The sequence below is a fragment of the Pelodiscus sinensis genome, chromosome 12 (assembly GCF_052426305.1).
Source record: "Pelodiscus sinensis isolate ZL-2025 chromosome 12, ASM5242630v1, whole genome shotgun sequence".
NCBI classification, from domain to species: domain Eukaryota; kingdom Metazoa; phylum Chordata; order Testudines; family Trionychidae; genus Pelodiscus; species Pelodiscus sinensis.
The window spans coordinates 20,404,042-20,421,309 of record NC_143063.1 but is presented as its reverse complement, the minus strand read 5'-3'; the positions used below and the strand labels follow the sequence as shown (position 1 = coordinate 20,421,309).

At 43.6% G+C, this 17,268-nt stretch overlaps 1 protein-coding gene across 1 annotated transcript; it reads right to left on the bottom strand.

Annotated features, from left to right (window-relative positions):
* Nucleotides 1-773: 773 nt before the first annotated feature.
* SNX20 (sorting nexin 20) lies at nt 774-17,055 on the bottom strand. The gene is made up of 4 exons (XM_006121137.5): nt 16,898-17,055; nt 9,467-9,639; nt 4,497-4,648; nt 774-1,850 (listed from the first exon to the last, which is right to left on the bottom strand). The coding sequence occupies exons 2-4, from the start codon at nt 9,624-9,626 to the stop codon at nt 1,182-1,184; spliced, it is 981 nt and encodes a 326-aa protein (XP_006121199.1). The 5' UTR covers nt 9,627-9,639; nt 16,898-17,055; the 3' UTR covers nt 774-1,181.
* Between the last annotated feature and the right edge of the window lie 213 nt (nt 17,056-17,268).

Here is a 17,268-nt window from a genome sequence, read left to right as displayed (position 1 = left end):
TAGAGGGAAAATAAATAAATAAAAGAGTAGAGGAGTGGTGGATTGCTCTGCATTTTACATTTCCATTTGTCCCAAACACTGTGCCACTTCCATTTGAGAACCTGTCACAGAGATGCCAGGATCAGGGTGAGTTCAAGTTCTCTTCTGGGTGGGGCTCTTGGAAGAATTAGCATATTTCAGGGCTGGTATTGTCAGGTCAGAGTTAAGTCATGACATTTCCCCATGCTATTCCAGGCTTTAAAATGAATTATACACTTTAAACCAAATTCTCTAACCATGTGTCTTGCAGCTTGATTAGAATGAAAGACTACCAATTTATTAGCCAGCTGATCCCTTTACAGACCTCGTCCGTAGTTCCTTTTCGTTAGGGATATTTTGCATGAGGTCTGAATTTTCTCTGAGATCAGAGCTGTGTTAAAAATTGCCAATAACAGGAATGTGGTTTCAATGCAAATTGGATGAAATCAACTCTGTTTTTAAAAGGAAATTAAAAGTAAACCTTATCCTCTCATTGAAGTAAATTGTAAAATAATCCATTGACTTCAATGGGAACATACCCCATGGTGTTAAAAGTGAGAAAATGACTGGGAATTTTTGAGCAGTCTTTTGACAATGCTTTGATTATAGTTGCAGAAAAAAACCCCAAGAGCTAATTTCTGATAGTATGACCTTTAAATAATAAATCCTGAAAATTTCTTTTGAAAATATTTTCGCCTTCCTTGTTCAAAAGGTTAGTTCTTTTTTAGCAACAGAAGGCCCATGATGTAAATATATAAGCATTTGCATAACTTTATTTATACAAACAGTTCCATTTTAATTGACTATACAGGTGAAACTGGCTATACACAAAGTACAGTCAAAAATAAACAAACTGAAAAAAAGAGTTTTTCCACACAAATTACCTCCCATTTTTGTAAGCATAGGTATCATTTGTAACAATGTAAGTACAACATTGTCTTAGAGAAATGGGATAATGACCCTTTTATATTTTACCATATTTTTTAAAATTGAAAGCTATCAGAATCTTAACTTTTGCTTTCTGTATTTCTAAGCTGCATTCTCTACTCAAAACTGCTTTAAGAACCCATTTAAAAGCCCCTATTCTTCATTGACTTCAATGGGAATAGGTTCAGATGTTTTTGCTATTCAGTGAAATACAATCAATGATTTTGTTCTTGCATTCATTGTATATACTCGCGAACTGCAAGTTCTTTCAGAGAAAACACCTTTATTTGATCTCTTTTTGCCTTAATCTCTTCCAGTTTCTCTTGCAAGGATAGAAAATCCTTGCCAAGTTCATATGCCAAAGTGATCATTGTCTCTAGCAATGGAATATAATACCTGTGCCCACCATGCATCTGTAGGCGAAGTAAAGCCTTCTCTCCATATTCATAGGCACCTGCTGGGTTCTCAAGGTCTTTATGACACACGACTATAGCACAGAGTGTAGGGATTATTAAAACAGGGCAGTGTTTGGTTAATTTTTCCTGCAGAGCGATGACTTGCACAAGTATTTCCAAAGCTTTTGTATATTGGCCTCCTCTTAGGCAGCCATAAGCTTCCTCCATCTCTGGTCTTGTTAAGAAGTCAATAAATTTTTTGGATCTCCGGATATACTTCATAGAATACAGAAAGCCCAGATAGTCCCTGAAGGCTAATTTTCTTTCATTGATCATTTCCTCTGTAAAGTTTCCAGTCAGGCTCTTTTTGGGAAAGGTCACATCTTCCATTTCTTCATTAAAGTCTTTCAAAAGATTTTTGTGCAGTTTTTCAAAATCTGAGTATCGACGCTCAATGACAGTTTTGTTGCCATCAAAACTGCCTGTCTGGATGATAATGATTTTATACAACTGACAGGAAAAAAAAAACAAGCAGCAAAAAATATTCAGTCTTGTTACGTAAGTCTGTGGTCTTGCTGAATGTTCACAAATATATTTTAAACTTTAGCTTTGTCTGCTTTGGGACTTTGCCCTGATAGGATTGACATTGGGGCAGGTGCAATTGTAGACAAGGAAATCCATGATTTACACCAGTGGATTTTGTCGGCTTGAAAAAGAACCCCCACCAATGCAAATTGCACCAATTTACATCTAATTGAACTGATTTGCATTCTAGATTACCTCTGCTACATCAGTGATTGGCCATCAGTTGCTAGACTTAGAGCAATATAATGTAAACAAGGACTTTGAGATGTTTCTCTTCAGTCAATGGTTCCCCACTACCGTTTCAGATTGTGGTTACTAATGCTTAGGCTGTGTCTACATTGGCAAGATTTTGTGCAAAAGAGGTTGCTTTTGCGTAAAATCTTGCCACCTGTCTACACTGGCCACGAGTATTTGCGCAAGAACACTGACATTCTAATGTACGAAATCAGTGCTTCTTGCGCAAATACTCTGACACTCCTGCTCAGGGATAAGCCCTCTTCCGCAAGTATTCTTGCGCAAGAGGCCAGTGTAGACAGGCAACGTTAATTTCTTGCACAAGAGAGCGTCTACACTGGCACGGATGCTTTTGCGCAAAAGCACATCTTTTGCGCAAAAGTACATGCCAGTGTAGGCGCTCTCTTGCGCAAATACTTTTAACGGAAAAACTTTTCCGTTAAAAGTATTTGCGCAAAATCATGCCAGTGTAGACGCAGCCTTAGAGTTTGCATATAAGGGCAGCACCTTAGGGGGCTTGATTTCAATAAGAAGGCCCTCAGTATCTTGGGGGGTTAATCTGGTAAACTAGTAAACTGCTAAGTCCACACTGGCATTTTATAGTGCTGTAACTTTCTGGCTCAGGGGTGTGAAAACATACCCCCTCCTCCACAGCAAGTTACAGCACTTTAAAGCGCCGCACTGTAAAGCCGCGCTCCTAGCACTGATAGCTACTCCCCTCACAGAGGTGGCTTACATAGAGCGCTGGGAGAGCTCTCTCCCATGCTTGTGCCTTGGCCACACTTTCAGTTTAAAGCACTGCCAGGGCTGCACTTTAAACTTTTAAGTGTAGACAAAGCCTTAGAAGGAATGCTTTAAATCAGGGGTGGGGAACCTTTTTTGGGTTGGGGGCCATGGACCCACAGAAAAATCAGTCAGGGGCAGCACACAAGTGAGAAGCAAGCAAGCAAACAAACAAACAAACAAACAAAAAACAAAACAAAAAACCCCAACCCCTCCCTCACTGACATGAGAAGCAGAAAGATACTCCCCACATCCCCCTCGCACATCAGAGCCTAGGGAGATCCAGCCTGGTAGATTTTGTGTGCTTCAGCCCCACAGTGAGGCAGTGGGAGAGCTTGAGCACCAGAACCTCAGGGGCCAGACTCAGGCAAGCCAGAGGCCACATTTGGCCCCCCGGCCTGAGGTTCCCCACTCCTGCTTTAAATAACTGATGGTGCAGTCATGTAACTGCACTCCTTATAACAAGCATGGTTACTACAAAAATCATCCATAGCAAATGGAATGGATTTCCCAGGCCTAATACTGAATGTAAGACGTTTATATTTCATTGGTTATAACTGTTAGAAATATTTGTATCAGATATTTCTGGGGATTTCTCTGCAGGAGGGGGAGAGAGCTGGAGGGTACATTTGGTATATGCAAAAATGAGACGGAGCAACTCCAGAGAGATTTTTCTCTAAATCATTGTCCTATTATGCAAAGCCTACCACTTTATAAAAAGACTACAGAAGTGAATGCCACATTTCTAAAACAACGTTTGCTATCCAACATCCTTTAGCAATCTCTAGCAGAAACATTTTTATCAATCATTCACAGTTTAACAGTACTCAAGAATAAATTTCCCTTGATTTTTCACTGACCTTGATAGCAACATGAATTTAGTAAACATAAAAAAAAAAGCCAGATCATCCTGGATTTGAATTAGCGGGTCTAGCGAAGACATGCTAAATCAAACGGAAAGCGGCACTCTAGTCGATGCCAGTAGTCCTGCTTCCATGAGGAATAAGGGAAGTCGAAGGGAGAGTGTTCTCCCTTCAACTTCCTGCATTATGAACAGTGCCAAAAGTTGAGTTAAAGGTATTTTGACTTCAGCTACGCAATGAACGTAGCTGAAGTTGTGTATCTTAATTCGACCTTGTCCTGTAGTGTAGACATACCCTCTGGGGGGCAGAAACGGTCTTTTTGTTCTGTTTATACAGTGTCCGGCACAATGGAATCTTGGACCAGGACTGGGGCTGCTGTGTGCTATAATAATACAGGTAATAATAACGTAGACGGGGCCTACAAGTTGCTAGCCCAGTTAATGTTTTCCCCTCACTGATCCAGCCTTTATGAACTGTTTGTTGAAGGGCTTTTTTTTAAGGCAAAATTCCGCCAACCAGGCTTACTTTATGTACTACCTTATTCTCAGAGTAGATACTTATCCCTATGTGAACAGGGGGTGCAAAATTTGACCTTGAGTGAGGCTTTCGGGTAAAGACTTACGCGGTGTAACCCCTCCTCCCCCTTGTCCCCATGAATGAAATTATGTTACATATTCAATTGTTATCTTACCACATATTTAGAAAAGTATTGTTCTACAATTCTGGTTGATGGGATTTCAAAAAGGAGTTTAACTTGTCTGCAGCGGCGTTTCTCATTCCTCCAGTGTTCCTGAAGCTGCTTAGTTGTCATTGTGGAGTTGAGATTTGGGGAGTTACTGGTATCTAAAACAACATATTGAATATCTCATGTTACAGCTAATGCATTTGCAAGGAAATCAGTGTACATTTGCCATGCAAGTGGAGATGTGAATTTCTGATACCATACTGCATGAATGTTTACATCATTACTACTGAGCAGGGGCAGCCTGTGAGCCTAGGCAGACTAGGAAGTTGCCTAGGGTGCCACTGGCCCGGGTGCCCAATGATGACATCACAGGACGCCGGGGCACCCCGTGGTTACATCACGGCCATTGACGGCTGAGCAGGAGGGGGCGCCAATCGTGCATTCCGCCTAGAGCACCAGCTGCTGCAGCTGGCCTCAGGCCTTTCCTGCTACTGAGAGTGATAAAATAAGGCAGCTCACAGCTAATCGGAATCACTGGAGATCATCTAATTGTGAACATTACGCTGCTCTGAAATGGGAAGAAATAAACAGATTACACAAAATTAAACTCATCTAGTTCACCACAAAGTATGAAGATTTGTTAGTAAAGCTTATAAGTACAGTCCTGATGACAACAACTTTGCCTGAAGAAAACACGGTGAAAAAAAATATCCTGCAAGCATATTGTAGACTTGTAGAGTATATGTAGCCACAGGGAGGTCATGACTCAGACATGCATCTGCGTCACCCTGCCCTTCTGTTTACGTCTTGATGGGCAGGGGGGGGAAGAGGAGAAAGGGAAGCAGTCCTACATATCTGGTTCAGATCTGTAGCAAAGTCTGAAACCCCCTGCACCTGCTCATGTGCTCTGCATTGTTGACTGAAGTGCAGTGTGGGGGGGTATGGAACCAAGGCTCCATTCATACTTTGTCCTTTCTATTGGTTCCAGGTAGCCTGTTCAGGAGCACAAAAGAGAGTTCTTATTGCCCCAGCTCCTTTTTGTGGGCACTTGGTACAAGCTACAACCTAAATCACAGTAGCTAGGTCATAACCAAAGCCAGAATGTCATTTGCTGTAAAGGTAAAAATGGTGTATGATAGATTGGGAAAATAGCTTACCAGAAATCTGGACTAGATTTTTAGCATTGAAGCACACTTCCCTCTCTTTGGAATCCAGTATTAATAATTTTACTCAGGTGAACTAGCACAATGAGGATAATGTGTGACATCACTACAACTGCTGTTTTCTATGGGCATATCTTGACCTGGAACATAATTAGCAAACTAGAAGACTTACCTGGCATTGCTCAGGTCCTTCAGGGCAAGGGGCTGAGGGTGTGTGTGTGTGGGGGGGGGGAGGTACAGGAATCAAGCAGGAGCTGGGGGGCTTGGAGGGACGGTGCAGAAGTCAGGGTTCTGACTTCTGAGTGGCTCAGGTAGGGGTAGGAGGCTCAGGGCAGGGGGTGCAGGTGCAGGATTCGGGACAGAGAGTTGGAAGGTGTGTGTATGAGGGGTATAGAAGCAGCATGGCCCACCTGCCAGCTTCTCCCAAGAGTGAGAGGTGTGTGTGTGTGTGTGTGTGTGTGTGTGTGTGGGGTGGAAGCCCCTGCCAGTCTGAGCAGGGATGGGGGCACACAGCCTGCCCACCAGCTTCTCCCTGGGGCTAGAGGGTGGGGCAGGAGAGGGATGCACAACAGGCACAAAGTGGTGGGCACTTGCTGCCCCCCATGGTCATTCACAGATATAATTGTCCCTGTTATCATAACCCTCCCCTTCCATTTGAGCAGGTTGGCCTTACCATGAGGCAAACTGAGGTGGCCGCCTCAGGTGCCAGACTGGGGGGGGGAGGAAGGGCGCCACTATGGCTCAGAGTGTAGAAAATTGTGTCTGATGCTGGTGCTTATGTATTCTCTCTGCAGTACCATGAGAGGAGTAGAACAGGAAGAAGGCAGAATTGAGAACTTTCAAAGTTTTGGCCCAAGCAAGGGGGCATGATTTTTGCTCCCTGCCTCAAGTGCCAAAATGTTGAGGGCTGGCTCTGCATTTGAGGAGAAATAGTTGGATTCCATTGTCCTGGGTCAATCAAACCCTGATCTTGCTTTAAGTTATGGTAAGAGGAAGCTGCATACCAAATTTGGTGGTCCTAGCTCTTACCATTTAGGAGGAGATATTGAGTAAATGGACTCACACATGGATGGATGGACACACTGACAGATAGATGCATAAACTCTCTCAAACATATAGCAAATTATTGAGCATTGTAAACAGTGGAAATACATGGTTGCAAATGAATAAAAAGGAAATTACTAAACACCTGTATTTTTCACATTAAATTGTAGGTGCCCAAAAAGTCCCTTACATAACTGAATTTTTTTAACCTGCTTTAGGTTAAAATTTAATTTAATAGGTTAAAATACTATTTAAAAGAGTTTCACTTTCTCTGGGTTTGGCCTAGTCTTTCCTAAATGTATGGCTTTAAGAGAGGCATGCTGTTCATGACAGCATTGCAGAAAGAAACCCAAATAGTTTTCTTTTAATTAAAATCCATACTTTTAAAAAGTGATCAATAAATGTATTTGCATGATTGAAAGCATTGCCATTCTTAGCCATTGCATAAGGTCAAAGCAAACCTCCCCATATGGCCATATCACAGAGTACCTTCAGCCTGAACTGAAGAAGCTACCACCAAAGATGAAGTGGTCATTCACTTTTCATTCCTCTTCTCTCCTTGCTCTCTGTAAAATGTGTTGGCAGATTTTTGTGGTGTATGTGAGAACTAAACTACAAGAACCAATTTATTTCATATAGGTTGTACCTCCCTTTACCGGGACTCCCTGGTCCGGCAAAATCTGTAGTCTGGCACTGAGCGTGGATGTTCCTGGACCACAGAGCCTAGGAACAGAGAGGCAGAAGCACCGTAGGAGGCACTGGCAACTCAGTAGAGAGCCCCAGTGTGTAAAGGGTGTGTGAGGGGGGACCGGACGGGCGGCACAGTGGGGAGTTCTGGCTCCAGCGGCTGCCATTGAGCTCTGGCCCTAGCCTCCAAGCCAGGCGGCTATGGAGCTTGGCCCCAGCTGCAGAGCTCCGGCCATGGCACTACAGCCCTGGCAGCAGCAGGGCGGGTGGCATCTACAGAGCCCCAGGGGGTTGGGGCAGCAGCAGGGGAGAGCTGGAGCCCTAACCTGGTGGCATCCCGGGTCAGGAGAGGAGGGACCTCCCCTGGTCTGGCAAATCCCCTCATTCAGGACCAGTCAGGTCCCGAGGGTGCCAGATCAGGGAGGTCAAACCTATACTAGAAGATTTACCCAGCATTTCTCAGGCCCTTATATCAATTCATTGTTGTTGTTTTTTTCATGTAAATCATTGCTCTGGGGTGGGGTTGGGAATGAAGAGTTCAGTATGCAGGCTGCCTCAGGAAGAGAGGACAACCCCAGCCTCTAAATGCAACAGCTTGGGGCTAGATGAGTAGCATCTCTCCATGACCGCTAAACTCCAGCAGGCACAGCCAGGGAAGGGGTGCACGTCTTTCATCTGAGACAGGTCCAGATTCATCTTTCCCCAGCACTCCCCAGCCAGAGTAAGGAATGCAGCAAACTGAGCACTTTCCCCTTTCTCCCTGACAAAGGTGAACAGCCAGCAACATCCCCAAACAAATCAGATTTGGCCTTCTTGGCCCTCCCGTCCAGGCATCTGGGGGATGGAAGGCTCAGGGCTGGGGCAGCAGCCAGCCGCTTTCATGTTCCTAGCGATTCTATCTCTTTTCTTTATGGTTTCTGAGAAGCAATCCCATTCCTGGCACAACCAAACTCTTACCTTGCTTTAAGTTATGATAAAAGGAAGCTACATACTGAATTTGGTGGTCCTAGCTCTTACCATTTAGGAGGAATTCTTGAATGAGCAGACAGACAGACTCACAGACAGACTCTCTCAAATATATAGTAGATAGGATAGCCAAGAGTCACCACTAATTTTGAAACAAAATACAGGACTATGTAGCACTTTAAAGACTAACAAGATGGTTTATTAGGTGATGGGCTTTCGTGGGCCAGACCCACTTCCTCAGATCAAATAGTGGAAGAAAAGGACAAATCAAAATGTGTTCATTTTTTTAAATTGTATCCTTTGGTATATATGGTTGTGACAATTTTCTTCCACTATTTGATCTGAGGAAGTGGGTCTGGCCCACGAAAGCTCATCACCTATTAAACCATCTTGTTAGTCTTTAAAGTGCTACATAGTCCTGTATTTTGTTTCAGCTACACCAGACTAACACGGCTACATTTCTATCACTAATTTTGGTCACTCCTGTGCAGCTTAGAACAGAATAAGTTTTTGAAGAAGACTTTTGAAAGGAAAAGTATATGTGTGTGAATGAATGAGGCTACGTCTACACTGTGGGTTTTTTTGCGGAAGAGGAAATGCAAATGGAGTGCTCATTTGCATATCTCACGCTCTCATTTGAATATCTTCCGATTCTTTTTGCAGAAGAGGTTTTTCCGATAAAAATCCCTATGTAGATGGGGCCATTTGTCAGAACAAGAAGATCCCTTATTCCTCAAAAAATAAGGTTTACAGGCTCTTGCTCAAAAGGGGTTATTTTTTTCAGACAAATGGCCCCATGTACACAGAGCTTTTTAGTGCAAAAACCTCTTCCATAAAAAGGATCGGAAGAAGATATGCAAATGAGAGTGTGAGATATGCAAATAAGTGCTCCATTTGCATTCCTCTTCTGCAAAAAACTCAGTGTAGACGTAGCCTGAGTGAGAGAGAGCAAGCAAGCCAGTACTTGATTCCTATGTAGCTTTAAGTTCAACACAATGATGCCAATGTCAAACTGTAGCAATGCAGAAATGAATCAAGTACACAGTTTTTAACTCATGAGACATGTAAGAATGATAGCTCCATGAAAAAGGAGTAGAATGAGTGGTCAGTCCTAACCTGAGAAAGTGGCCGTTTCTAGATTTTCATTGTTCACTTGACATGAAATTTCAGCATTGGTTTCATCTTGTTCTTCATCGGACTCAGCGGCTGCAGAACATGTTGACATGTCAGTGACAGGTTCCCACTGATCTGCTGTGTCGTGCTGATCTAGGTCCATTGTGAAACTGTTGCTGAAGAAATACAAAATCATATACTTCTCATCAGACACACTAAGAACTTTAGAAGTCTCCCAAAGTCCATTCTAGATAATTATTTATTACTTATTGAATTAGGACTTAATCTGATGCCCATTGAGATAAATGAAAAGATTCTCATTGATGTCAGTAGTCTGAAGCTTTCAGAGCTACTAATTCCTCAACAACTAAGTGCTTATGTATGAAGTGAAAGAAACAGATATGATATACAGATATCCCTTCCATAAGGGACAGCAATAAAAGAATGCTGTAGCTGCCAATAAAAGTGCTACTTATATCAAACAACAGGTGAATTTTAGGTGAAATTCTCAATCCATCATTGTCAATGGATATTTGCTATTGCTTTCAGTGGGGCCAGGATTTTACCTTTTGTTTGTTCCTTAATGTTTTCTGGACTTGGTCACAGAGCAGTTGTTGAGAGGAACAAATTCTGGAAGCCTTTGAGTGAAAAGAGCCAGATTGCTGGTTCAGGAGAGTTCACCCCCAAGATTAAATGGCCAGTCCTTCCCAGCTGGTCTTAGCCACCGCTCGGGAGTGCAGGTGAAACGTTAATGAATTAAATGTATTACTGTAGTATAAATGCACTTCTTAAGTCCTTTCAGGAGACTCACCTCTGCTATGGTGCCTACAGTGGTACATCTACACTACCGATGGCAGTGTAATTTCCAGCTTAATTAGACCTACACACACTAGCTTAAGCAGTCTAGTTGTGGCGGCATAGACAGTAGCTCAGGATAGCTGCCCAAATACATACAATCCCATCTGAGATTCCTGGTTTGTGGGCAGCTGGCTCAACTGATGCCTGTACCATATCTAGTATCTGCTGTTATTTAGCATGCTAGCTCAGTCAGGTTTTTTATGTCTACCTAAACTGGAAGTGACACCTTCTACTGCATCACAGATAAACTCCTGAATCTGACAATGGGGAGGCAGGTAAATTACTGAGTCTTCTATTTATTAGGTACCAGAGTGTTCCTCTTGTCACCCTTGCTTTTTTATTTCAGCTCTGTGCTTTGTGCTATGTCTTGTCACAAATCTAGATTTGTAAACTCTCTGTATCTGGATTTGTGTGTGTGTAAGGATTTCATCCACACATTAACAGAGAGCTTATTATAATAGGCCTCCAGATTCTATGTGAAAGTAATGCAATACAGCTTCAAATTAGCATCCTTGACCACTATTATAATATAAATAATTATTTATAATATTGTGATGAAAAGTTCTAAAAACTTGCAATGACTTTCTCAGGGATTTGTGTTTGATCAGTTACGTGAGAGGAACATTTTTTTGCTAACAATTTGGCTAAATCAGAAAAACAAATAATATAGATCAGTGGTCCCCAACCTTTTGAGGTTGTCGGGCGCCAGGGGGCGTGGCCGTTTGCCCGCCGGGCGCCAGGGGGCGGGGATACTAGCGCGCCCGGGGGCGGACCCCCCCTTGCCGCATGCCTGGGGGCGGGCACCCCCCAGCTGCGCGCCCGGGGGCGGGGGCCCCCCCATAGCCGCGCGCCCGGGGGCAGGGCCCCCTCCAAGGGCCGCGCGCCCGGAGCCGGCGCTCCCCCCGCCGAGTGCCAGGCGTCCGGGGCCGGCACTCCCCCCCTCCCGCCGAGTGCCGCGCACCCGGGGCCGGCGCTCCCCCTGCCGAGTGCCCGGGGCCGGCGCTCCCCCCCCGCCGCGTGCCCGGGGCCGGCGCCCGCCCCCGCCGAGTGCCGCGCGCCCGGCGCTCCCCCCGCCAAGCGCGCTCCCCCCGCAAGCGCCTGTGCGCCATGTGCCCGGGGCCAGGCCAGCCCTGAGCACCTGGCGGGCGCATTGAAATGCCCCCGCGGGCGCCATGGCGCCCGCGGACTCCGTGTTGGGGACCACGGATATAGATGGCTACTTTAAAAAGTCACAACTCCCATTCCAGCAGCAAAATTAAAACATTAGTAAAATATGTTATTGAGAGAGAACTGCTACAGTATGTTTAGGAAGTTGGAGCTACTGCAGACTGCTTGGTTCTCACTTCCTCATTATTTAAGGACATTTGTGCACAATTATGCAGTGCTGTACCTAGAAGTAGGGAAATTCCTTTATTGACTCTCTTGCAATCTGCTGTGTCCATAGAAGTTTACAAGGTTGCAAAAAGCACCTAGCAGAACTTTAGAGAAGGCAGTGCCTCCAGCTGTACTGAAAATGCTAAGTGAGAGCTTCCTCTGCTCCATGGCTTGGGCAAGCAAGATTCCACACAACTCTCTGTTCTTCTTAGCAAGGGCCTGATTCAAAGTCCATCAGCTTCAGAACATTTTGGATCAAGTCCCTGATGCAGTGAGAGGTGCAGTCACAAAAGTGGAATACCTGCAAGCTACATGGAAGCATTTTCAAAATACAGTAAAACCTGTGTTATCTGGCACGCGTGGGGATTAGGGTGTTCTGGTTATCTAAAAATTCCAGTTATCTGAGGGTCCCATCAACCTAGGAAAAACCAATGGACAATAATAGTAAAACTCAAATTTTAGATATTTACCAATTCAGCCTTTTTGGAGCTGTGACCCCTGCGCCACAGGGGCTGCCAGCTGCCCAGCCCAGCCCAGCTCCCGGTCGGCCGGATCATAGCGGCGTGCTGCAAGGCTGCACCCAGCCTCATACCAACTGTATTAAAGCGCCACACCATGCTGAACCCCTAGGAAATTTTCGGGGTTCTAAAGTTTTCCAGATAGTTAAGTGCCGGATAGTGCAGGTTTTACTGTACTGTAATAGAGGTTCAAACAAAATGTATATCCCAATTAAAAAAACATAAGAAGAAGACCAAAAAAAGTGCCATCAGAGCTAAAGAACAAAGCAAAAAAGAAGTGGTTAGAACAGTGGCAGGCAAATACAAGGCCAGATCCAGTTCACCAGGGTTAGCTCCTTGTGGGCCACCAGTGCTGTATTTACCTGCGTCTCTGCAGGTACAGGTAATTGCAGCTCCTGATCACCATGGATTGGCATTTCTGATCAATGGGAACTGCAGGAAGCCGTGTCCTGGTCCCCACCACTTCCTGCAGCTCCCATTGTCTGGGAACGGAGATTCGTGGACAACGGAAGCTGCAATTGCCTGTACTTGTGGAGATGCAGGTAAATACAGCAGTGGCAGGCCATCAGGGGCTATCTCTGGCTAACTTCCACCATTTTATTGCCCATCTCTGGGTCAGAGGCAAAAAGGCATTCTTTAAAAACTGTAAATAAAATCATATGGGGAAAAATAGGAAGGAGCATAAATTCTCTCTGATAGAGGCAGCGAATGGGGGTAGGAGAAGCGACAAGTTGAGTCTCTACTCGACTACCTGATAAGCATGTGCTTGTCAGATAGTCAACTAGTCGCTTACATCCCTAGTCAGACACATAGATGAATATGATGCCTCACTAATCTATTTTTTGAGGAATTTGAATTCTTTGAGGGGCATCAACAGATGTGGACAAGAATGATCAGGTGGTTATACCACCACAGGACAAGAATGATCAGGTGGATATACACCACAGGACATACCACACTAATACCAACCCTGGTACCTTCCCTTGCAACAAACCCCGTTGCCAGCTTTGTCCACATATTCATTCTGCTGATACCATTATTGGACCTAACCAAGTGAGTTATAAGATCAAGAACACATATTCCTGCGCATCCAGAAATATAATCTATGCTATCATGTGCCGAAAGTGTCCGTCTGCTATGTACATTGGACAAACATCTCAGACACTTCGCCAAAGGATTAATGCCCACAAAACAGATATCAGACAAGATCACAAAGAGAAAACAGTTTCTTGCCATTTTAACCAGAAAGGACACTCTCTCAATGACTTGACCACCTGCATTCTGCTACAAAGACCTTTTACATCTGCACTTGAAAGGGAATCCTCTGAACTGTCATTCATATTAAAATTCGACACTTGCCAACAAGGACTTAACAAACATTTGAACTATCTCACCCATTACCAAGACAGTTTCCCCAATTATCACCTCTAATACCATTAACTCACAAACATCCCACTCTCCCTACCTCTAATATCATCAGTTCACAGACACTTACCTTCCTTCCTTCCCTCCCCCCCCCCCGCATCCCCCTCCTCTTCTGCAATGTGATTTATCCTTTTCATATTTGTTCATTTTTTTTAATTGTATCCTTTGGTATATATGGTTGTGACTACTTTCTTCCACTATTTGATCTGAGGAAGTGGGTCTGGCCCACGAAAGCTCATCATCTAATAAACCATCTTGTTAGTCTTTAAAGTGCTACATTGTCCTGCATTTTGCTTCAACTACCCCAGACTAACACGGCTACATTTCTATCACTATTCCAGGTGGATATAGTATACTTGGATTTTCAGAAAACTTTTGACAAGGTCCCTCACCGAAGACTGCTAAACAAAGTAATAAGATGCAAGGGAAAGTCCTCTGGTAGATTAGCAATTGGTTAAAAAATAGAAAATAAGGGGCAGGAATAACTGGCCAATTCTCAGAATGAAAAAAGATAAAGAGTGGTATTCCCTAGGATCTGTATAGGGATCAGTGTGGTTCAGTATACATTTTCTGAAAAAAGGGATAAACTGTAAGGTAACAATCTGCAGACAATACATAATTACTCAATATAGTTAAGTCCAAAGTGAACTCAGAAGAGTTGCAAAGAAATCTCAAAGAACTAGGTGACTGGGCAACAAAAAGCCAGACAAAATTCATTGTTGATAAATGCAAAGTAATGCACATTAGAAAACATAATTCCAACTTTATATACAAAATGATGGGGTCTAAATAAGCTGTTACCACTCAAGAAAGAGATCTTGGAGACACTGTGAAAAGGACACTGAAAACCTCTGTTCAATGTACAGTGGAAATTAAAAAAAAAAAACCTGAGTGAATATTGAGAACCAGTAGGAAAGAGGTAGATAATACCACAGAAAATATCACAATGCCACTATATAAATCCACAATATAGCCACACTCCATGCAGTTCTGGTCTCCCCATCTCAAAACCCCCCCAAAAATATTAGAATTAGAAAAAGAGTACAAAGAAGGAGTAGTACAATGATTAAGGATGTGGAACATCTTTCATATGAGGAGAGGTTAAAAAGATTGGGACTTTTAAGCTTGGAAAAGAGATGACTAAGAAGGAATAAGATAGATGAATATAAAGTCATGAATGGTGAGGACAAAGCAAATATGGAAGAGTCCTTCACATGATACAAGAATGAGGACTCACCAATGAAATTAATAGGCAGCAAGTTAAAAACAAAAATAAAATGCACAATACAAACTCTTCACATAATGCACAATAAACCTGTGGAACTCATTGCTGGGGGATGTTGCGAAGGCCCAATCTATAACATAAATAAATTTATGGAGGATAGGTCCATCAGTGGCTAGAAGGGGAAAATCAATCCTGCAGAGAGGCACTGGACGTTTGCTGCTCCCCAGTGGCTAATCTCATATTGCGTCCCTCCTCTCTGTGTCCCACCCTTTACTAGGGTTGCCAGGTGTCCAGTTTGGAACTGGACAGTCTGGCATTTGAGCTTTCTGTCCAGTAAATAAATAGAGAAAATACCGGACACATAAATGTCCGGTATTTTCTAATTACGTTAATTTTATTATTATGAGTATTAGTACATAATTGTGTACTGCCTGGCTGGTAGACACACTCACGCAGTGTGAGCGTGTCTACCAGCCAGGCAGTATGCAACTACGCAGTGAGGGGGGAGGGGGCGGAGCTGGGGCGGGATGGAAACCCCAGGGCCAGACTCGCTTGTGCGCCCTGCCAGGACCGTGCAAGGGACAAGCAGCACCACAGGACCTGTGTGCGCCTGGGCCAGCTCTGCTCCCCGCCAGCCAATTCTCTCCTCCCCTGCTCCCCTTCCCCATTTCCCCCTCCCGGCCAGCCCTGCTTCCCGCCGGCCGGTCCGCCCCCGATCTCCCCCGGCCAGCCCCAATCCTCCCAACCCCCATCCTGGCTGGTTCCTCCCTTTCTCTCCCCCCCACCTCCCCGCGATCTGAGATCTAGTGTATCTGTTTGTTTTTTTTTTAAACCATCTGGTAACCCTACCCTTTGCATGTTATGGAAAACTGTCCTTTTCCCTGGGCTTCTGGTTTTCCTTGTACAACCAAACCCTCACTTTGCTTTAAGTTAGGAGAAAAGGAAGCTGCATACCAAATTTGGTGGCCCTAGCTCTTATCATTTAAGAGGAGATCTTGAACAACCAGACTCAAAAACAGATATAAATGTTAGATTGTAGAGTGTGCCTGTCTGTCTTTGAGTGGGCCTTTGGGGGGCTAGGGGTGATAAATTGCCCCTGGGAGCTGGGGGAGGGAGGGTTGGGGGAGAGAAAATGTCCCTGTCAGCCAGGAGGAGGTTAGGGGAGAGAAAAGGCCCATGCTGGGTGGGACTCTCAACCCCCCAACCCTCACACTTGCACCCCACGGCGCAGCCTCCTGCACCTGCTCCCCCATATCCACAAGACCCTTCCCTGACTCCCACCCCGCCCCTCCACTGCCAGCTCCCTGCCCTGAAGGACCCGGGCACTGCCGGGTATATCTGCTAGTATATATATAGAGAGAGAGATGAGAGTTCTCACTGCTCTTTCAGTCTTTGTCAACCACTGTTCATTGCACATTCAGAATAGCCAGTTATTTAAAGTTCAGTTAGTCAATCAGTTTGATTTATTACCTTGAAATCACAGAGAAATAAGTTCATTTTATAGACTATGCACTTGGAAAATCTTACTTTTAAAACAGGAATCTGAAAAAAGCAGATTAAATTATTAAACTCATCTTAAATACATGTAAACTAAAAATGGCTGACCCAATTTGAACTAGATTTTCCTTCTGAGCTGCAGATTTGTATGATGAGATATAGCACAGTGATATTTATGTTTAAGATACTTACCTCTGAAAACAAAATTGTATAATGGAAATACTCACGTGCTCATAAACATAAAGGTGCTATTATGGTGATGAAATAGATCCAAATGTCATTGTTCATTGTGTTCAAAGGTATAGTACTACACATATATAAAGTAATAGTCTGCCATTGTAACACATAGGAATTATTGTGAACTATTTAACTAACCATTAAACTATTCACCATCCATCAAAAAGCATAATAAAGAGAAATCAGCACTACCATGCACAGACTGTTGCTTTGAACAGGTTGTTTAATTGAAAATACCATTGGAAGTAATTTAATTGAATGCTTATTAATATTATAAAATATAACATACTAAATACTGACCTTTTAGCTTTTGCAGAGTTTTCAAGGGTGATAAGATTGCAATCTATATAATTTCATGGGAACTTTTCCTTTTATTTTCAAAATATAGAAGAACATGTCTGTTGTCTTGTAGCAGACAAGTGCTTATTTTTTACAGAAAGGAAGGAGGAAGTCTTGCTTAAATATGACTTCCTCATCCAGATGATTTGTTGCTCGAGTGGGTGGTTACCTCAAAATGAAAATGTCTATCTGCCTGTAGAAATTTTTCATATAGTTTACAAGCAAGGTAAACCTCATCCTGTTCCTACTGTTACACTTAAAAAAAAAATGCTGCAAATTACAGACAATGCCAACGTTAACTTGGATTATGTTGGTTTCTGTCACAAATCCAA